Source organism: Sciurus carolinensis, chromosome 5, assembly GCF_902686445.1.
Source record: "Sciurus carolinensis chromosome 5, mSciCar1.2, whole genome shotgun sequence".
Lineage (NCBI taxonomy): Eukaryota > Metazoa > Chordata > Mammalia > Rodentia > Sciuridae > Sciurus > Sciurus carolinensis.
This window is the reverse complement of record NC_062217.1, coordinates 139,121,466-139,145,148: the sequence shown is the minus strand read 5'-3', so window position 1 is coordinate 139,145,148 and position 23,683 is coordinate 139,121,466. Positions and strand designations below refer to the sequence as shown.

Sequence of the window (23,683 nt, the reverse complement as noted above, 5' to 3'; positions counted from 1 at the left end):
TACAACTTTTCAAAAATAGGTGATTCCATTCCTGGTCGGCAGGTGAAGGAAAACAACCTTAAACCCAGTTTGCTTTCCTTTTATGACCTCCCTTTGGCATTTTCTGATGTGTAACTGAGCCATTCTTGGCTGTAAGGACGCTTGGATTCCTGGGCAGGCTAAGTCAGCCATTTCTCTGTGCCAAGGAAGGTGAGCAGCAGCTGGAACTGCTGATGGCAAAATGAGCAATTATAAGTACAACAGTGGAACAAGATGTATTCCAAGTCGAAATCTGGCTGCCGCCCTTGGACTCTTCCTTTTAGTGTTGAGTTGGGTGTTCTAAGGACAAGGAGTGTTAATACCAATAAAATTTTATGTGCTGTAAAATGCCTTTGATAGTAGCAAATAAAAGTGACCATTGTGAAAAACAGTCTACAAGTTCATAAATAGGAGAGTGGTCAAATAAAAAATGCTATGTCCATACATGAAAAATATCATCCGGTCTTTTAAAATAATGAGATAGATTTGTTTAGGTTGATAGAAGACCATCTCAAAGATTCATTATTGAGTTAAAAAAAATCAAGTATCAAATCAACACTCAATAAGATCTTGACTGAACAACATTATTTTAATCTTTAACAGCAATGAGTATCTTACTTGTATAGTCAAAATATAATAAGAAAAACAAAAAGTCTGGGTAGTATACAATGCCTTATATTTCATATTTTACACAGACGAAATGTCCCGTGGAGTTGAGCTATGGCACAGGAACCTGGGTGGTGTTTGGGTACTTCTTTCAGTTCCTAGTTGCCAGTGGCAAGTTCTTTAGGCCCTATTTTTCTGCCTTTAAAATATTCTTCTATAAACAGCTATAATCAGGGTTGTAATTCTGGTCATTTATCATTTTACCTATAAAAATGCATAAAATCTGAGAAGAGGAGGAAAAGACCCCTGAGTCAATATCAGCAAGATTCAGGGATCATTCTTTTGCTCATGCTGGTCATAGGTGGTTGCTATTGCCACTGCTAAAGGATTGGAATTCCAGCCAGAAACTTTGTTGTGTTAATTCATCTTGGTAAGGAAAGGGTTTGCCCAGTTTGAAGCTAGATAAAGGCAAGCAGGAGCCAGGGGTGGTGGCATATGCCAGTAATTCTGGCAACTTGAGAGGTTAAGACAGGAGGATCACAAGTTTGAAGCCAGCCTGGGCAACTTAGTGAGATCCTGTCTCAAAATAAGAAAAATTAAAAAGGGGCTGGAGATGGAACTCAATCGTTGAGCCCACATGGGTTCAATCCCATGATGCCAAAAGATGCGGGGGTGGGGACGCTTTCCTCCAGTTGAGAAGTTTTGTTCTCAATTTCGATGACTAAGAATGATTTAAAATACAATTTTGCCTTACATGTTGTTAAGGAACTAAAGGTATCTAGAATCTCTTTTCAAAAAGCAGATTCCCTCATGCTTAATAATGACAAACTAGATCACCATGGTAAAAGGTTTGCCTGGCTGTGGTTTTGCTGGCTCTGAACATATCCAAGCTTGCTCCTTTCTTAAAGTTCAGCCCATTCTGCTACCCATTCTTCAAGTGCTCTGCTCTGCAAAGTTTTCTTCAAGTCTTCCTGGAGCCTTTTGTATACACTCTGCCAGGTTTGAGGGGATAATTAAATGACGAGATGGAGAAAAGGGTTTGGCAGCCCTTCTTACCCATTTTGTGTTCTTTGAGGTGATTTGGGCACTAAAGAGCCTGTTAACCAGTTTTGTTTGGGTCCTGAGTGGGTCTGGGTAGAAATGGCTCCAGCTCCAGGAAATCTGCAAGTTATCTAACATTGCTGTGCCTCAGTCTTCCCTGCAAAATGTGAGTACTCCTCTTGCTCAAACTCTGAGGCACAAACAGCTCTGGAAATCCACATCCAACACCACTAAACAACTCACTGCCCTTCCTCAAAGAGATCTCTTCATATTTCCCTGAGTTTGAGTTAGGCCTGGGACAAAAAGGTATAAGGACCAAATGTAGGAAAAGCTTGCATTACTATTTCTCACTTCAAAACACCAAAGAAAATAGTGTTAGCTGTGTCCACCTCAAAGAAAAGGGGTGGGAGAGTTCCTTTAGTTACCCCCACCCCTTTCAGGACAGAATATTAGTAGACCAGAACACATGATCCAGGAGTTATTGGAAGGGTTCCTCTTTGTCAGCATTTTGGTTTTGGAAGTCATTGTCTCATTCTGAAAGTTCCAGAGATGTCATCCCCTGGCAGATCATTTCAATGGGGGAAGATGAGAATGGCAGCCATATTTGTTGAGTGGTGAGTCTGAGGAGAGAGAGATGTCAACCTAACATCCCAGTCAACACTCCCTCCTCCACCAATACTTCCCTTCTCTCACTCTTCTTTTACTCAAAAAAGTAAGATTTAAATGACTTTGAAGATAATAACCTAAAATTTTTTCATAATTTAACATGTCAGATATGAGAAACCAGAACCAGAGGGTTGTTGTTGTTTTTTTTTTTTTTGTTTTGTTTTGTTTTGTTTTTATCCCTCTTCAAAGCAAAGCTCATCACCCTTCTGACCATGTGTCTCAAATCTTATATCAGAATCATCTGGTGCTTTGTAAAAGAGATCCCTGGGAATCACTGTAAATTGACCCCAGATTCCTTGGAGTGGGGTCAAGGGCCTGCATTTTTTTTTTTTTTTTTTTTTTTTTTGGCAGTGCTGGGGATGAAACCCTAGGTTCTCAACTAATGTTAAGCAGGTACTCTACCACTGAGGCACATACCCAGCCCCAAATCTGTGTGTTGGAAGATTATCTCACCCTGCCCAAATGTATTTATACTTTTTTTTTTTTTTTTGTATTGGGGATTGAACCCAGGGTTGCTTTACCACAGAACTATATCCCTAGTTCTTTTTATTTATTTTTTTTTATTTTGAGACAGAATTTCACTGTCTTGCTTAAGTTGCTGAGGCTAGCCTCAAACTTGCAATCCTCCTGCCTCAAACTTTGAAGTCACTGGGATTACAAGTGTGCACCACCACACCTGGCCCAAATCTGTATTTTCTTTTTTCTTCTTCTTCTCTTCTCTTCTTTTCTTTCTTTTTCTTTCCTTTTTTTTAAAAACAAATTCCCACAGGTTTCTTTTTCCCACAGCATTTGAGAACTCTATCTCAATAACCAAATCAAGGTCATGCTATTGCTAATAACTGGTCTCATATAATCTATCTCTGGACCACTCTGAACCATTTCGAAGGAAAACTACTCCAGTTAGTATGCTGTTTTAGAACACAGTGTACATGTCATGTGCTAATTATGGCAATGACACTATAAAATAAAAGTGCATTACTGAATGCTTTTAATTTCTTATAATAATGGTAAGTAAAGTGGCATGTCATGGGGCCATTTTAGCCCCAGACATCACTCCAGAGAATTCCAAACAGATATAGACAAGTGCTATCAGGACCCAGATCCTTTCCTCTCAGGCTGTTTACCCACAGAAATAGGATGCCCTGAGGCAACACTTCCCCTAAGTGAAGTGTCAATAATTCTGGTTATCAGAAAGATATTACTGGGAGTGTGATACGCAGAGCATTCACATTTTCTTGATAGGTTAGTCATATGAAAACTGACAAAGAAGGAAAAAGAGCAGTGATGTGGTGCAATACCAACAGACAGCTGTCCCCTGGCTTCTCGATAAATAGGATGACTCACATTGCTGAGCAGTGTGGTCATTGCCAAAGGAATGGCCCTCTCACATTTCTTCCTGATTCACATATTCAGCAGGGCGCGCTTGTCATCCCCTCCCTCTCGGGCTTCCCAGACATTGAGTCTGGAATGAAAATTCACCTGCCTCTGAGTTGGCCACTAGTGGGGGCGGGGGTGTTACTTGCGTTCCCAGGTTGGAAGATTATCTCACCCTGCCCAAGCTATTTAAGCTGACTGGTGTGGAGAGGCTCAGCAGGGCCAGCTCCAGGGGCTCATTCCACAGGAGAGACATACAGATCACTGCCACCAACATGATGATGCTGAAAGTAGAGGAACTGGTATGTAAAACACATTATTTTTACACAATGAATGCTGGCTCATCATGTTTTTTCTTTGAAAGTTGAAATGCCTTTTTCTTTCAGGCATAATGCAAGGGAAACTCTGAAAATGTCATGTATGGAAAAAGGGGTTGGTTTATGTGATGAAGCAAGTGAAATTGGAACATAATGGAGCTGCCAGTAATGAATTCTCCACATATTTCCTATTTATTATCTTCTCCTTTGGTTTTATTACTATAGTGTGGAATCATAGGTAGTTATCAAAATGCCCTTAGGGGAGTTGATTTTTTTTTTTTTTTTCAGCAAGAAAGTATGACTGGAAATTTTCCAAGTCAATGCTGAGAGTTATCAAAATTACCTAAAACTAGGGAATTTTAAATAAACAGGGGTTTGTGAATCACTTAGAAGAAATCTGATTATGTGGACTCAAAGGAGATTTAAATATTTCAACCTGCCCCGAGCCTTGCTTTAACTGAAAGCGCAGGACATGCACCTGAAGGTAATTCTGGGTTACCTGTAGCTATCTGAGAATGCACCACATGGAGCTGACTGTTACTAGGGAGGAAGGACCAAGGGCCTCCTGTAGCATCTTCTGTGGAGAATGACCCTATGAAGGGCACTGCTGCTTCTGACCATGCCATCTTCCTTTGCAGGTCACAGGAAAGAAGAATGGCAATGGGGAGGCAGGGGGATTCCTTCCTGAGGATTTCAGAGATGGAGAATATGAAGCTGCTGTTACTTTGGAAAAGCAAGAAGATCTAAAGACACTCCCAGTTCACCATGTGAACGTGGGGAGCAACAGTGGATAAGCGAGAAACAGCGAGAGGCAGAGGTGAGAACTTTCCATGGGATCTATTACTGGGGAAGGTGGTTGGGGGCTGGGAGGGGGATGGAGGTACCAGGGAAGAAAGGGAGAAGAAAGAAAAGAAAACCATTCCAAAGAAGTTTTCTGTACCAAATTCTAGTCCTTAAAGAGACAAAATATATGGAATAGGCTTGGGAAAATAATTCTTAGAAAAGCCCATGACCTCTGCATCCTGAATTAATGACTTAATGTGCTATGACCATGTTTGATTGAGAAATAGACTTGGAGAGATAATCATGTCTGTTGAATTTCCAATGCAATATTCCATTTACTTAATCTCATGTAAAGGGAGACCTCTTTTTCTCAATAACATGGTTTGTGATCCATGGATCATTTTAGAATGTATCTGTTATCTGTATTGACACAATCTGTGTTGCCAAGCAAATTTTTACTACTCACTAACACAGATAAAATGTGTACTAGTTTTCTGTAGTCCCTGACTAGTAGGCCATCTGAAAGCGAATGGCACTGTTATTTCAGAAATTAATATTTATTATTAGATTCTTTTGGGCTAAAAAAAAAGTCTTTAATTTTTGAGCATGATAAAATTCTACAGCAATCCGTAGCTTGTTTATGTCACTAATTACAAAATCATCAGAGACTAGATGGTGTCTCCAATTAGTCAAGGGCTGATCTACAAGCAAAGGAAGAAACATGAAGGCAATTAGCTGAAAATTAGACCCCCAAATACTTGAATAAGAAATTGCTAAATCAAAGTCAAAGATTTATTTATTTATTATTTTTTTTTTTTGCTCAAACTGTTCACATACTTGTGTCAGACCTTGCAGATTTTGTTTAGACTACACCAGAATGCATGTCAAGTAGAATTCACCATGTTTTTGACACCCGGATTTCTTTTTTAGCTCAAAAAGAAAAAACTAGAACAAAGATCAAAGCTGGAAAATTTAGAAGACCTTGAAATAATCATTCAACTGAAAAAAAGGAAAAAATACAAGAAAACTAAAGTTCCAGTTGTGAAGGAACCAGAACCTGAAATCATTGTAAGAACTGTTTGGTTTTGTAATATTAACATCCAGTCATCCAGTGTTGTGATAGAGAGGAACAAATACTGGTGGAGGGTTTGACTGAATGTTGGACAGCTCACAGTAATTCTCATGCTATTTATTTTTATTTTTATTTTTTTGGCTTTAGACTGAACCTGTGGATGTGCCTAGGTTTCTGAAGGCTGCCCTGGAGAATAAACTGCCAGTAGTAGAAAAATTCTTGTCAGACAAGAACAACCCAGATGTCTGTGATGAGGTAAGGTTTATACAAAGCACTGTGAAATCCAGATCATTAATTTTGTGTTTCTTATGCTTTACTGCAGTCTTGAGACTATGGTGCCAAAGTCTTTCCACCTGAAACAGTTTCCCCAGCTGTTGCGACATCTGCCAGAAGCATAATAGGAGAGTGCAGTTGTTCCTCCCCCCACAAAAATTCTGGATTAATACAGTGGATTGTTTTTTTTTTTTTTTTGTATTCATATAATTCTGGCTGATTTTTCAGCTTGTCTTTAATTTCTTAGATACTTGGGAAAGACTTAACAAGGCAGGGTCCAAAAGTTACTTTTGGAGAAGTATATTATTAACATCATCTTTGGTTGGACCCAAACACATCAATACTAGACAGGTAATCTGGAAACTGGAGTTCAAGTTCCAGCTCTATTCCTACTTGGTTATTTATTTTGAGCAAGCTCAAATACATTCTTTAGGCTTAGTTTCTTTAATCTGTAAACCTAGTTTGTTACAGTGAAATAATGTCCAAAGTTGTTCCAGCTCTAATAGGCTATTAATTCACTCACATGAAACCAATTTACCAGAAATCACTAATCCTTTTGTATCCTTCCCCCCATGAACTGAAATGGGGGATCACGCTAAAAATGAGTCTCCCATTCTTTCAAGAAAAAGAACTAAATCCTTTTTGACATTCAAGCTAACAACAATTTTGAATGGAAGAAAACTGTCTGATCTGCATAACAAAATGTTATATGAACATGAAAAGTGCAAAATACAAGAAAGGGAAATGTCGGAATGTAGGTAGTTTTGAGGTTTTTAAGTCCACATCCCTCAGTGTAAGCCTTTGAGCACTTAGAAGTGTATGTGGCAGGAAGCTCCAATCATAGTTGTGAGATAATTATTCTAATTCTGTAATTGTTAACTTTGACTTTTCTGTTCATAAAAAAGTACTCAAGTTTCTATCAATTAGGTCACCAGAGTCCCCAGCTTCATACGTCTTGAAAGGATTATGCACATTTATATATATACATTGCTATCTCTTTTTAAAATCTCTGACAGTATAAACGGACAGCTCTTCACAGAGCATGCTTGGAAGGACATTTGGCAATTGTGAAGAAGTTAATGGAAGCTGGAGCCCAGATTGAATTCCGTGATATGGTAAATATATTTCTTTGCTTGGAAATGAGCCAAAATAAGTAGACTATATGAAGCTCAAGGAAACCTATCCTGAAAAACTAGGCTGATTGGATTGAAAATTGATCTGAGAAAAACAGGCAAAAGCTCATTTCTCCATACAAAAGAAAGTTGGGAGACAGGACTAGGTCATGTGGAAAGTATTTGCCATACATGCTGAGGAGGGGGAGTGTTCCAGGGAAGAGAAGGAAGTGAAAGCTGTTGAACAGAATTCAATAACCTCATCAGAGAGCTGGGTCATTATCAAGTCAGTAGCATTACTGAGAAGTAATACAGTTGACACTTGCCTTTCAACACCTCTGTCCTTCCATTATGCACAGCAGCCTGTTCTTGGCCCCTGGGCTGCTAGCAACGTGTAAGAATTTTCTAGCTGCACACTTTATGTGATAGATGCCAATTGCTATCGATGAGATTTGGAACTAGACTGCATTCTAAATGAATTGCATCCAAGGAAAGTAGCTGCTATTCAGAGCTCAATAATTCAACCACTGCGATTTCTACAAAGACCAGTATACAGTATATTTTATGAACTGAAGATTGGGCTAGGAAAAGGCTTCATTTATTTAAATGCAGCTCAATTTAATGTTATAGAAAAGTGGAAAAGGGATATCAAAATATCCAAAGGACTTGGCCCAAACTGAATCTAGAAACTAAACAAGTTGAAAAAGAATGAAAGAAACAATAACAACGGAAAAAAAAAGGTTTGCATGTGGAGATACCAAAATTCAGGAGTGTAGGATTTGGAAGGTCAGAGAGAAATAGAGTAGCAAGCAGGAAATCTACTAAAAGTATAATGTGCAGTGATCACAAGAGAAGGCAGTTGAGGTACTGAGACTCTCCTGGTAGAAAATGACAACAGAGAACATACTCAGGCAGTTAAATTAAAATACTTGGCAAGAGTTTCATCTACAATATTTAGAATTGACCTGAGGACCACCTAGTACTATCATGGATGCCCTAGCAAACCTGCATTCCCCTGAACCTTGGAAACCTAGTACAAATCCCCCTGACCAGATTCTCCTTTACAATGTTGTGACCTTTTACCTTCTGTTACAGCTTGAATCCACAGCCATCCACTGGGCGTGCCGTGGGGGGAACTTGGATGTCTTAAAATTGCTGTTGAACAAAGGCGCAAAAATCAGTGCTCGAGATAAGGTATTTCCCCTCCTGGTCTCCCTCCTTTCTGTCTGCCTCCTTCCCTGCCTCTTCCCAACCCCACCTGTCCATTGAGGTCATCTGGAAACGTGGGCTGTGTGGACACGCTAGCCATGTCTCCCCTTGCACCTGCCTTGGGTCTAGGGTAGGCTCTGTCTTCACTTTGAACGAATCAGCAATGTTTTACCATTTTCCAGCTGCTCAGCACAGCACTGCACGTGGCTGTGAGGACCGGTCACTATGAGTGTGCAGAGCATCTCATCGCCTGTGAGGCGGACCTCAATGCCAAAGACAGGGTGAGTAGCCCGACAAAGCAGGGCTGCTGAGTTTGTTTCATTATCAGAATCACTCCGGCAGGCCCGCGTGCCCTTGCCTGATGCACTTCTGGCTTAAAACCTATCCCTAACCTATTTACTCTGCTTTTCTAGGAGGGAGATACCCCACTGCATGACGCCGTGAGACTGAATCGTTACAAGATGATCAGACTCCTCATTATGTATGGCGCAGACCTCAACATCAAGAACTGTGTAAGTACTGGAAACAAAGGGTAGAGCTGGCAGGCTTTCTAATTCCCAGAATTTCCTGAACACTTGAAGATACTTCCACAACAGTTATATTTTGGGGATCCACTGATTATTTAAACGTCCCTGCACATTTCCATAAGGATGCTATCAATTTTGGTAAAGACTCAGGTCACGTGGTCAGAGATGGGAAGAGCCATAGCTACTGCTATGACTTCAGTATCTAATAATTCTTTAGAAATTTGGTCTTGAAAGTAAGAAATGGTCAAAATAAATCACCTCCACAAACACCTATGTTAAAGAAATTCAATCTGCCTTGGTCATACCTGGCTAAGCAGAGCTTGCATTAGTTCCTGAAAATGGCCTAAAATTCCACAGGGGTCAATAAAGTCAATGAACTAAAAGTAATCAATATCCAATCAGGGTGATTCAGAATAGTCTTTCTCTCCTCCTTATAAATAACCACAAAATGTTATTGCTTTCTTCCAGGGGTAGCCATGTTTTTGCCTATATTTTTCAGATAACTTCCCATTCATTCTTTATTTTGGCTTATCTGCACGTATCTCAAAATAATTTCCTATATTAAGGCCGGCCTTGAAAATTCTTGTTATAAGTACATATTAACTTCATCTGTAAGCAGGGAATGTAAGCAACTTTTCCTATGGTCCAAATTCCCAGGCAAACAGCGTCTACTATAAGCATTAAAAATATCAGCAGTAGGAATGAGTATAAATTATTTAAGAAATTATTTTGAAAATTTTGGAGAATTATTTTACAATAAAGGAAAAGAGTCATCTTCTACTTGCAAATAATTTCCTCCCCTTATTTGTGTTACTGTGAGGTTGAAAGAAATATTTTATCATTTAAAAGAAGAAGAAGAAGATGTCTGACTTGATGACAGGAACAAAGCTTGGTGATAAATGGAGCCTATTTGGGATGGAAAAGTGTTGCCAGTAGGGGTTCCCCTCATGCTAGATAGTAGGGTTGGTTTTATCTTAATAATTTTTAAAAGACTAGAGAGAAAGTAGATTCAAGGAAATCTCCAAAAAGTTACAGAAAATACGAAGTTTTTTTTTTTTTTGGCAGTGAGATACAACTGGCAGACATAAAATAGCATGCAGATATGGAGAGACTCAGTAGCGAGAAAACCAGAAGATAAATTTTAACAGAGAGGAGAATAAGGAATTTGTGGAAGAATAATCTGAAATATACAAATAGAGTTCATGTTTCTGACTTATCAATTAGCCCTCAGTTTAAGGATCCTGGAACTATTAATATCATTGGCCAGTAAGCCATTAGATACTATTATTAAGGAGATTAGAAACAATATATAATACTCTATCACTGTCCAAAACTCTGTTGTCATGTTTATTGATGAGTATTCCTTAAGAAAGACACAACAGAGGTGGGGAAATTACAAAATGAAGGTTAGAGTCACTACCTCAAATACCCAAAGGGTCAGGTAGATCACATAAATGACTTAGATGAGTGGCTACTGGGGTCAGTGCGCATGGCCTGGTATGACTTTTCCCCAACCTGTTCCACTGTTACTCTCTGGATCACAGGTGCCATGTTGCCACCTCTTCTGATTTTTGCAAAAAAAAAAATCCAGTTGAGAAATCTCTTGATGTCCAACTGTTGCCAATTTAGTTAAAAAAAAAAAAAAGTCAAATCTCATTTGGGCAAAACAGAACAGGTTTGTAGAATGATTTGCATCTCAAAGCTGCCAGTTTGCAATCTCTGAGTTAAGAGTACCTCTGAATGAAGTTTTAGGACTTCTCATAGCTAAAGACAAGCATTGAGAGGTGACTTGGTTTTAATATTTGTAAATATCTTGAGACGTGTATAAGGGAGATCAAATTTTGATCAAAAATTATTTACTCACACATGTCATCGACATCAACTCCAAGAAGAGTAAGTTCCCTGGGAAGACCTAGTGGGAATCCTGAGAAGCTGTGTAAAATCTGCTTTCAGCAGTAGTCACCTGAGTGCTAAACCAAGGTGCTGCAGTGGCTTATTTATCACCAATTCATATCAATTTAAGAATTACTTTTTGCTGGGTGTAGTGAGGCACACCTGTAATCCCAGTGACTGGGGAAGCTGAGGAGGATCTGGCATTGTAGCAGGACTCTGTCTCAAAATAAAAGTAAAAAACCCTGGGAAGGAAGCCAGGAGTACTCTACAATCCCCAGGATCAAACAAAACAAAACAAAATAGACAATCAAAAAACAAAAAGCCAAACTATTTTCCAAATCAATAGGACCAAGAAGGATAGTACCAGTTCCTGGAGCTATTCGTTCCACAGGATACTGGAGACATACACAGGCATTTTTTTTGAATTCTAAAATAACTTGAGTTGCTCTTGACACTCAGTGTCTAGGGTCCTGGGATATTAATGCCTGGGATAATCCCACAGGAACAAAATAAAATAAAAAAGCTAATATAAAATACCAAATGCATTCCTGTTAGAAACAGTGAAGGCTGTTTGAATATAAAATGCAAATCACTCATAGTGGAAACCATAAAACACCTTGATAACATGTACCTCATTAGCATACACACAGAGAGTGTGAACTGATTTGACACCTCCCACCTGCAAGTCAACTTTCCTTCTCTCATTTGACTAGGCTGGAAAGACCCCGATGGATCTGGTGCTACACTGGCAGAATGGAACCAAAGCAATTTTTGACAGCCTCAAGGAGAACTCCTACAAAAGCTCTCGCATAGCTACATTCTAAGAGAACCAAGACTCTTCTTCAGTAGCTGTTCACTGGTTTTTTGAAGGCATAGTCCAAAAGAAGAGTAACTAGCCATAAGATCCAGCTTCTGTTTGTCAACTTGTTATGAAGACATATCTAAAGAAGTTTCAAGGAAGCACAGGGTTATCACGCCTATTTAAATTTATTTTAGTGAAACTCACTGTTTTTATTTATTCCTGCTAATTTATTTATTTACTTCAATGACATGGTTATCCTGACTTTCATGAGCATCATTTGTTGGGCAAAACTTAATTTGTGCATAACACTATCAGTCTTTCCATAGATGGTTCTTAAACCATGTAAATGTACAATGCTCTAAGTGCCTACTGATGTGTCCTCACTCACATTGAAAGTTTTAAGGTATTTTTAGAGGACAAGGGTGATTATTGCAGCCCTCTTTTCTTCTGGATTTTTAATGCTGATGTTTGGATGAAGCAATGGAAGGCATGCTGTAACAGGAAAGGAAACAAGAATGAAAGCAATTCAGTACAAAAGATGGTAAAGCCAGCCATTCCACCCCTGGGCCTGGTGGTTGTTATTGCTGTTTAAACCAAGTCACACAGTGTACCAAAGTGAAAGAACGTCGTGAGTGTAAGCGAAGGGCAGTAGGAGGATCGGCCAATGGGGCCATTCAGAACTGATGCATGAAAGGAAATGCAAAACTGTAAATGTGTAAATATATATTATGTTGTAGGTATATTTTATATTCATAATAAAAGCAAACTCACTCTAAACCTCCTTCTAAGTTCTTCTATAAATATGATAGGAATGTCCCATGTGACATAGGCCACTTAGGAGGCTGGATTTTTTTTTCACTGTTTTCCAAGTTTTTCAGATTAGATGTATCCTATATGACAGCACTGTCAGTATTTAGTGTGTGTGCAGCTCACCCCGGGGATCTTGTTAAAATGCAGATTTGGAGTCAGCTGGTCTCAGGTGGGGCTTGGGATTCTGTATTTCTGACAGACTCCCAAATGATGCAGAGGCCTTGGAATGCCACAATCACACTGAGCATCAAGGCTGAGAACTGTAAACATAAGGAAGCAGTTCTTTCTGCTCCGTGTGGAGAAAGAGACCTCTGGTGAGATGAAAGAGTACTGCAAGTTCAACAGTATTTCTAAATCCCATAACCCCTCATCAAGGCTTTAACTATTACTTCTGTGGACAGGGCTGGCAAGGTCAAAGGCCCTGCACACCAGGTCAATGACTTTTTGACCTCCAATGGGAGCTATATTGTTGCTAAGTGCTAGGCTCGGTGCTGAGAACTCCCATGAGAAAAAATGTCTCTGCCCTATCCTTCTGGAACAAATGAATATTAAAAAAATAATTAGCCAGCGGCAGTGACCCATGTCTGTAATCCCAGCCACTCAGGAGTCTGAGACAGGAGGATTGCAAGTTCAAGTCTAGCCTCAGCCACATAGCAAGGCCCTAGCAACTTAGCAAGACCCTGTCTCAAAATTAAAAAAATAACAATAATAAAAAAGGAGGCTGGGAATGTAGCTCAGTAGTAAATTGCCCCTGGGTTCAATCTTCAGCACCACCCCAAGTAATAATAATAATAATAAGCAGAAATAACTTATAGTATCAATGTATGGCAAGTACAATGAAGGGAAAAATGAAGTGTTATAAAGTATCTAAGATGTGCAAGTATACAATTTGGTGGGGATGGGAGGAAGATGCTGTAGAGAATCCTTGAGATGGTGGCCTTTAGGGCGACTCTGAGTTATTCAAGCATAGAGTTCCAGGCAGCAAAAGAGCATAGGAAAGGGCAAGGGTATGGGAATGTTTGGCACTTGAGGAAATAAATGAAGGCTAATGTGAAACATGAGCACTGTACCCACCAAAGCCCATTCCAGGGAGGGTCATGTATATTAACTTCTTAGATAAGCCTCTAACATTTTGGAAGAGTGTGCAGGCACAGCATAACCAGAAAGTCTTCCAGTTACTCAGTCATGGACACACAGAGTTGTCAGGATGGTTTGAAATAATTTTTTGTGACTTTTCTATCTACTCTCTTACCAATCCGTGGAATTCACCTCCCACAAGCACTGAGTATTTCATGGCAGTTTCATGCTCTCTGTCCTCTCCCTCTGAATTCCCTTTTGCCATCCCTGTGCCTTCCCCACAGGGTCTTGGCCAGCTTGTCAGAGACTTAATTTGTTCTTCAATTTCTTCCAAGTAAAGCATTTACAACACAGATGGCATTTCTCTTGCTACTACTGATAACTCTCATAGCATAACTTAGATGTGTTACTATGAGACCCAATTTTTATGGTGTCTTCTTCAAGTCCCTCTCCCTGAAGAGCAGGGAGGGTCAAAGGTGAAAATTCAATGAAAGTTAACGAGCTCCGTTGCCACATAGAAATATTTGCACTAATAAAGAGGTAGAGGGCATGAGAGACAACATGGAATAATCCCATTAGACTGAGACCAACTCTTGTTTATCTGTTAATGAAAGTGGTAAATACGTAGAGGGAAAATTTCAAGTTTCTATCACAAGGTCAGTTTTTATAAGCTCCTTGTCTTGCTACTGAGCTAGCTCTTTGCTCACAATCTTTTGATTTTTTTTTTTTTTTTTTTGCAGTGCTGGGGATTAGAACCCAGTGCCTTTGCTTCTAAGGCAAAGCACTCTACCAACTGAGCTATATCTCACAATCTTTTACCTTATGTTCCCTCTCTGTAAAGGGCACATCCCATGGGCCAATGGAGAATACTCTTAAGTTATTCTTAACCTTTCTCTTCACTGCTCCCTTTCAATCAACCAAGTCTTACCAAGTACACTGCCTTCGGAGTTCTGCAATCTGTTCCTACCCTCCGGTCCTGGGTGCCTCTCTCCTAGTTGAGACCACCACTACTTCTCCTCTGCAGTACTCAAACACCCCCCAGGACTGCTGGACTTCAGGCTTATGTATTTACCTTTAGGCTTACTTACTACTCTGTTTTTCAAGTTGCAGCCAGAAGAATTTTTCTAAAAGGCAAATCTCATCAAGTCATTCTCCTTTCAAACCCTTCAGTGGCTTTCCATTTTCCCCAGGATCAAATAAAAACTCCTTAACATGAATAATAAAATCCTTAGAATCTGACTGCTGCTAACTCTATTCTTCTCTCTCATTAGTTTCCTAAACTCTAAATTTCAGCTCTTTCGAATTTTTCATTCCTTAAAGAATCCAGGCACTTAACTATTTTTATGGGCAACTCTGGTATACTATCCTCCCCACCTCAGCCCACATTGCAAAACTTCTCCTCATCCTTCTCCTTTGGTTTAGTTCTATTTCCTCCAGGAAGCCGTCCTCCAACCCTAAGGTTTTGTTGGTTCCCTCAGGGGTGATCCAGTTGTACTTTTCCCCTCCATGTTGTGATGTCAATCATATCGCTTTTCACCCTCCTCGCCTTCCCCAATGGAAAACTCTCCCCTCTTGAACAAGCAATAGTATTTATTAAGTATTAAACCAGTATAGAAATGAATTGTGAAAAAAGATAATATCACCCATAATCCTAATCTCATGACATTCTTTGATTATTTGTCCACATTATTCATAGGTAGAACACACTTAGTTTTCTAATTTTTTCAAGTGGACAGTTTATTCTAGACATCTTTATAGATGGTATTCTTTTGTTTCAATGTATAATGGATCATTTAACCCTGTCACTGGGCATTTGGGTTGTTTCCATTTTCCCATTATTTTAGTCATTGTTGCAATGAATATTTTTATTTATCTATGTACCCTTTAGACCAAACCAGTTATTTCTAAGGAACAAATATACAGAAGTATCTATAAGATTGCTATCAAATTATACCCCCTTCTACAATATTATTTTCTGCCCCAATTTTGAAAGTATTTGTTTTGTACATCTATTTTAATATCTTTTCAAATTGACCAGCAAAACAAATATATATATTTTAAATTTTTATATCTTTATTTTATTTATTTATTTTTATGTGGTGCTGAGTATCAAACCCCGTGCCTCACATGTGCTAGGCAAGGGCTCTGCCATTGAGCCACAACTACAGCCCCAAAGATATATTTTTGATGGGTTGGTCTACCCTCATGTCTAGTAAAGTTCAGCATCTTTATGTTTATTGGACACTTTTTAAATCAACTTTATTTGCCCGTTTTCTATGAAGTTGGATCCTCTTGAAATAAGGAATCTTGTGCAAGTGATTTATTTATTGAGTGCTCTGTAAAGGAATGAGGGAAATAGGTCAGAAGGGGCAAAGATGTGGTTTTAAAAGAAAACTACCCTTAGCCTAATCCATTGGGGTATTCAGAAGTATAAATGTCATCCCAGAGGTCAGAGGCTGAGCTGTAATGCCCTGCACTGGTCATTGGCCATGTGCCAACCTCAGAGGTGGGTAATACTTCCCAGGCATCTCTGGGCAATGTGACTTCTGTTAGCCCAGGACAACAGTCTGGTGAAGAATGACGATAAGTCATTAGTAACCACAGGATAGGTATGCCACCCTGGGAATCTGGATAGACTCTAACAGTATTTTCAAGATAGGTGGTTTAAAAAATAATTTCTTAAAAACCAAAGATGCTAAACCTCTCAAGATGTAATTTCCTAGTTTATATTTTTCTAATGGAGTATTTTTATAGAGACAAATCCATCAAATGTTTTGTTTTCTGACTCTGATGATCAAATTTCAGTTTATTCCAACCCAAGTTGATGATGCTACTGCTGCTGCTGCTGATGATATGATTGGTACCAGTGACTGAACTCAGGGGTACTTAACCACTGAGTGACATCCCCCACCCTTTTTTATTTTTTATTTTAAGATAGGGTTGGTTTTGCTAAGTTGATTAGGGTCTTTCTAAGTTGCTGAGGCTGGCTTTGAACTCGTGATCCTTCTGCCTCAGCCTCCAGAGCCACTGGAATTACAGGCATGTGCCGGCCACGCCTGGCTCCAACATGGTTATTGGTTTTAGAAAAAAAAATTACCTCTATTTTTCTCTAATATCTTACAAATTCGGCTTAAATTTGAATCTTTAATTGACTTGATTTTCTATGCATGTGTACTGGGTGTAAGATAAGGACATGACTGAGTTTTTTTCCTAAATAATGCAATTACAGCTGATGTGTGGTTGGTACATTCTAAATAACAGGCCCTGGTCTAAGCAAGCCTTCTGCAAATATTAATCTACTTAACCCTTGCAGTGATATGAAGTGAGGCACAGAAATATTACATAATTTCGCCCAAGGTCACAGCTAGTAAATACCAGCAAGTTGAGATTTTAATGCATGTAGTTTGTCTTTCTATGCATTTAACTATGCTGTGCTGGCTCGGACAAAAAGATACCCAACTGTTTCAATATCACATACTGAACAATTCATCATTTCTTCTTGTAACTGGAGTGTGATCCTAGATTCCCTACTCTTTCACTGACCTCTCTGAATTTACAAACCAATTACTAGAGTTTTATTGTAGACTACACTATTCATCAGTATAAGTCTCATTAGGTTTTTCTCCAAAAAATTTGCTATGTTCATATTCTTTCAGAATGCCAAGACCCAAACTGAAACATAAAAACAAATAAAAACATCTGTGGCATTTTGATTTTGTTAAATTCATAGACTTGAGAATATGATTTATAATTTTTCTCATTAAAAAACAGAATCTCTCTCCATGTTATTCCAGTTTTCACTAACTTCTTTTTGTGATCTATTGTTATGATTTGAATGTGAGGGTGCCCCAAAGGCTCATGTGTGAGACAGTGCAAGGCTTGAAGAAAAAATGATTGGGTTATAACCTTTTATTTAGTTATTTATTTTGGGGGGTGTGGCTGAGGGATTAGAACCCAGGGCCTTGTGCTTGCAAGGTAAGCACTCTACTAACTAAGCTATATCCCCAGTCCTAGGTTATAGCCTTAACATAATCAGTGAATTAATCCCTGATGGGATTAACTGGTAACTGGAGTCAGGTGGGGTGTGGCTGGAGGAAGTGGTTCATTGGGGGCGAGCCTAGGGGGTATATATTTTGTATCTGGACAGAAGAGTCTCTTTCTGCTTCCTGATCATCATGTGAGCTGCTTCCCTCCACCATACTCTTCCACCTTGATGTTCTGCCTTCCCCCAAGCCCCCAGGAATGAAGCCTGCTGTCTATGGACTGAGACCTCTGAAACTGTGAGCCCTCAAATAAACTTTTCCTCCTCTATAATTATACTGATCATGTGCTTTTGGTCACGCAAAAAAGTTGACTAAAACATCTATATTCTCTAATTGTTTATATTAAGAGTTTTCTTTAGGGAGGTCTAACACATTTCTTGATAATTTGTCTTTGTGAATATGATCAGCTTTTACAATTGTATATATAACCTGTAATATAACAGGTTATTAATTATAACTGTTGACTTTTGTGTATTTAGTTTATAACTGACCACCTTGCTGAACTTTCAGTAAAGATATTTTTGTAGTAACTAAATTAGTGGTTCATGTTCTGACAATAGTAATTATTAGAAGGAAATCTTGCTGCTACTCACTGGTGACCATCGATCATGCCCTCTTATTTTGAAAAATGAGACAAATATGTATTTATAAATAGAAAGTAGGCACCACTGCAGAAACATATTATACAAATGCCCATACACCAAGAAGCACTTGTTTTTCTATTCATTTTCCATTTGCTTCTCTTGAGTTTTCCAAGGAGTCACATCTGCAAATGATTTTGCCTTTTTAACAGGAAAATCCTCAGTAGTATATTTGGTGCAACTAGAACTAGTATAGTTAATTCATAAAGTAGATTAAAGTGGGACATCAAAAAAATTGAACATATGCCCCTTTAAATATTCTGAACTTAAAATACATAAATGTACACTCACATACCAATTTTTAAAAGAAAGGTCAAAGTCTACAGATGCACTGATAAAAATCCAAAGTTGCCCTTCAGTTTCAGTTCCTTTAGAGAACTTAAGACTTTAGTAATTCGAGTCTATCCTTCCTAGATAACCTTCAGATCTTTAGGTGTACTGCAGACATCTAACATAATAGCAGTTTTTGGTTTTGTATTTTGGGGTGAGTGTCTGGGTACACCATACTTTATTTATAGAACTTGACAAGGTAAGGTTCCCTAAGCCCCTACCCTTCTTCAGGAGGTATGGAATGGATACTGTCAAGAAGGGGAGATTCTATCAAGAGACTGCGGGGACAGGGACTTTGGAGCAACTGAGGGCCTCTTTCTTCCACGTGTTCTTGCAAAGTCTACTGGTTCACGGGGCTCTTATTCCTTGGAGGTCATGTGGACCATGAGGTCCACCATTCTGTTCCTGTAGCCAAATTCATTGTCATAACAGGAAATGAGCTTGAAAAAGTGGTCATCGAGGGCAAGGCCAACCCCAGCATTCAAAGAGCAGGTGCCACTGTTATTTGCAGGAGAAAATGTGATCTTGTGTAGCCTAAGATGGCCTTTAGGGGGCCCTCTGATGTTTGCTTTACTTCTTTATTGATGTCTTATTTGGCAAGTTTCTCCAGGCAGCAGGTCAGATCCATAACTGATACGCTGGGAGGTGGGTACATGGAAGGTTATGCTAATGAGCTTCCCATTCAGCTCAGGGATGACCTTGTCTATAATCTTGGCAGGACCACGCCTATCATGCCAGTTTCCCAGAGGGGTCATTCACGATCTGAGTGACAGCAATGGCATGAACTATGGTCATGAGTCTCTCTCTGATGCTAACATTGTTATAGATAGCCTTGGCCAGGGAGGCTAAGCAGATGGTAGTGCAGGAGGCATTGCTAAAAATATTGAGGAGGGATCCTACATCTTGGGTTTTATGCTCATCACAGGGATATTAGAAGGGGCAGAGATGATGGCCCTTTTGGCTCCACTCTTCAATTGAGCTTCAGCCTTCTATGAGGTAAAGACACCAGAAAATTCCACTACATATTTAACACCAGCATCAATCCATTTAATGTTAGCAGGTTAGCTCCTCTGGAAGGTGGAGATGGGTTTCCTATTGATGACATACTTCTTGTCAGCCTTGACAGAGCAACTGAATTTCCATGGATGGAATCATGGAACATGTAGACCATGTAGTAGAGGTCAGTGAAGGGGTCACTGATGGCAATAATATCCACTTTGCTAGAGTTAAAATTAGCCCTTGTGCCCAGCACCCAATATAGTTGTATTCAGTTACCATGACCTTCATCATTATGTCAAGGTGGCGGCTGCCACTGTGTAAGATGCAGTTGTCCTGTTGAATGGGGAGGAGCAGAGAACTGACAGTTCTTTTTAAATGATTCATCTTTCCCAAGCCTTTCCAAAGCATCAGTTTAGATGACGATTCTTTCTTTGACCTTTATAGTTAATCAACTTTCACAGTTTTTAAATAAATTTACAATATTAAAACACAATTGATATAAACAGACTTGTAAATAAACAGCTGACTTTTGGTGAATTCACGTAAAGGTAGAAGCACACTGGCAGAGAAGGGGCAGAGCTAGTATGTGGATGCAGCAGCAGCAGCAGCACCATCAGTTACAGGCAATGGGTATACTAGTCCATCAAATTGACCAAGGGGTGTCAGTCGATGATGCCTTAATTTTAGAATCATCATGCTTAATATGTGAGTGTGTAGTATAAACACACGTGTACTCGGGCAATATTCTCCTACTTCCATTTTGCCAAAGGTTTCATTGCTATTCATAAAATAAGCAGATTTTACATTTTATCAAATGCCTTTTTGGTATCTATTAAAGATTCTAAGTTTTCTCATTTGATTCATTAATGTGATATAGTTCTCTCATTTGATTGATTAATGTGATATAGTATACTGCACTAGGAAGAACTGAAATATCCTAACATTCAGAACTAAACTGTCCTTACATTCCTGGAATAACTCTGACTGGGTCACATTGTTGTTTCAATGGTTTCTACTAATATTTTATTTAGGCATTTATATTTGTGAGATTAGTATAAAGCTTTCTCTTTTAAATATTACCTTTGACTCTTGAAATGGTGTTTTCTTCTAAGTTTTTTTTTTTTTAAATTCAATTGGACCTCCTGCTCTATTCCAATATCAATATAGCATAAATGCAGATATTTAAAAGAAAGTTTATTTCTATTTAACATTATGATCCTATTAGTTAAAAAAAATTGTTTCCAAAGTGTTTTGAGTCAGATGCTTTGATGTCTTAAATATAACTGTTAGGAAAATCACTTATTAGGTTTTCAGGTGTTTCCAATTAAAGGGAAGGAATCTATTTCATGTATATCATAAAGAGAAGAAGCAGTAAAAGAAGAGGTCAAGTGTAATTTTATGGGCACACTTGCTCTCCTTCAATTCCTTTTAGAAAGAACTTTGATAATGAATACATGAATAGATCAACTAAAAGTCACCCCCTGAATATAAGTTGTAATGGTCTTCAAAATAATCACTTTTTGAGTTGTAAGATTTTAAAATAATAAGCCATGTATATCAAGTAGAAAAGCATTAGTTTTTTGTTGTTGTTGTTGTTTTTTGTTTTTGAGGGGGCGGGTATCTGGAATTGAACTCAGGGGCACTTGACCACTGAGCTGCGTCCCCAGACCTATTTTGTATTTTATTTTGAGACAGGGTCTCGCTGAGTTGCTTAGCACCTTGTTATTGCTGAGGTTGGGTTTGAACTTGAAATCCTGTTTTAGCTTCCCCAGCTGCTGGGATTATAGGTGTGCACCACTGCATCCAGCTAGCATTAGTTTCTAAATGAACAAGAAACATTAATATTAGATCCCTTTAAAAACGGGAACAAGACAGGGATGTCCTCTTTCACCACTTCTATTCAACATCGTTCTTGAAATACTAGCCAGAGCAATTAGACAGACGAAAGAAATTAAAGGGATACGAATAGGAAAAGAGGAACTTAAGTTGTCACTATTTGCTGATGACATGATTCTATATTTAGAGGATCCAAAAAACTTCTAGACCTCATCAATGAATTCAGCAAAATAGCAGGCTATAAAATCAACACGCATAAATCTAAAGCATTTTTATACACAAGCGATGAAACATCTGAAAGGGAAATGAAGAAAACAACTCCATTTGCAATAACCTCAAAGAAAATAAAATACTTAGGAATCAATCTAGTCAAAGAGGTAAAAGAGCTCTACAATAAAAACTACAAAGCACTGAAGAAAGAAATTGAGGAAGACCTTAGAAGATGGAAAGATCTCCCATGTTCTTGGATAGGCAGAATTAATATTGTCAAAATGGCCATACTACCAAAAGTGCTATACAGATTCAATGCAATTCCAATTAAAATCCCAATGATGTACCTTACAGAAATAGAGCAAGCAATCATGAAATTCATCTGGAAGAATAAGAAACCCAGAATAGCTAAAGCAATCCTTAGCAGGAAGAGTGAAGCAGGGAGTATCGCAATACTAGTACTTCAACTACACTACAAAGCAATAGTAACAAAAATGGCATGGTATTGGTACCAAAATAGACAGGTAGATCAATGGTACAGAATAGAGGACATGACACAAACCCAAATAAATACAATTTTCTCATACTAGACAAAGGTGCCAAAATATGCAAATGGTGCTGGAAAAACTGGAAATTCATACTCAGCAGAATGAAACTAAACCCTTATCTCTCACCCGGCACAAAACTCAACTCAAAATGGATCAAGGACCTTGGAATCAGACCACAGACCCCTTCATCTTATAGAAGAAAAAGTAGGTCCAAATCTTCAACATGTTGGCTTAGGATCAGACTTCCCTAACAGGACTCCCATAGCACAAGAAATAAAAGCAAGAATCAATAACTGTGATAGATTCAAACTAAAAAGCTTTCTCTCAGCAAAGGAAACTGTCAGCAATGTGAAGAGAGAACCTATAGAGTCGAAGAAAATCTTTGCCACTCATACTTCAGATAGAGCAATAATCTCCAGAATATATAAAGAACTCAAAAAACTCTACACCAAGAATACAAATAATCCAATCAACAAATGGGCTATGGAAATGAACAGACACATCTCAGAAGGTCTATAAGCAATCAATAGATATATGAAAAAATGTTCAACATCTCTAGTAATAAGAGAAATGCAAATCAAAACTACCCTAAGATTCCATCTCACCCCAATTAGAATGGCAATTGTCAAGAATACAAGCAACAATAGGTGTTGGAGAGGATGTGGGGAAAAAGGTACACTCATACATTGCTGGTGGGGTTGCAAATTAGTGCAGCCACTTTGGAAAGCAGTGTGGAGATTCCTCAGAAAGCTTGGAATGGAACCACCATTTGACTCAGTTATCCCACTCCTTGGCCTATACCCAAAGGACTTAAAATCAGCATACTACAGAGATACAGCCACATCAATGTTTATAGCTGCTCAATTCACAATAGTCAGATTGTGGAACCAACCTAGATGTCCTTCAATTGATGAATGGATAAAGAAACTGTGGTATATATATATATATACAATGGAATATTACTCAGCCATAAAGAATAATAAAATTATGGCATTTGCAGGCAAATGGATGAAATTGGAGAATATCATGCTAAGTGAGATAAGCCAATCTCAAAAAACCAAAGGACGAATGATCTCGCTGATAAGCAGATGATGACACATAATGGGGGGTGGGAGGGGGGCAAGAATGGAGGAAGGAGGGACTGTATAGAGGGAAAAAAGGGGTGGGAGGGGTGGGGGGAGGAGAAAATAACAGAATGAATCAAACACCATTTCCCTTTGTAAATGTATGATTACACAAATGGTATGCCTTTACTTCATGTACAAACAGAAACAACATGTATCCCATTTGTTCATAATAAAAATTTAAAAAAATATTAGAATCTCTTGAAACATTTGTTGTGGTAGGAGAGATTAAACCCTATTTTTCATTTTGAGACAGGGTCTCACTAAGTTGCTTAGGGCCTCACAGGTTGCTGAGACTGTCTTTGAACTTGGGATCCTCCTCCTCAGCTTCTCAAACTGCTGGGATTACAGGCGTGCACCACTATGTCCAGT

The 23,683-nt window shown here is 38.7% G+C and overlaps 1 protein-coding gene and 1 pseudogene across 1 annotated transcript; one reads left to right on the top strand and one right to left on the bottom strand.

Moving 5' to 3' along the window:
- The first annotated feature begins 3,723 nt into the window (after positions 1–3,723).
- Ankrd1 (ankyrin repeat domain 1) lies at positions 3,724–12,470 on the top strand. The gene is given in 10 exon segments (XM_047554177.1): positions 3,724–4,007; positions 4,661–4,793; positions 4,796–4,839; positions 5,736–5,873; positions 6,025–6,132; positions 7,167–7,265; positions 8,358–8,456; positions 8,654–8,752; positions 8,885–8,983; positions 11,605–12,470. Coding segments are annotated over 10 exon segments (957 nt in total). The 5' UTR covers positions 3,724–3,980; the 3' UTR covers positions 11,716–12,470.
- Positions 12,471–18,953: 6,483 nt separating this feature from the next.
- Positions 18,954–20,369, bottom strand: LOC124985766 (glyceraldehyde-3-phosphate dehydrogenase-like; annotated as a pseudogene).
- Positions 20,370–23,683: the final 3,314 nt, after the last annotated feature.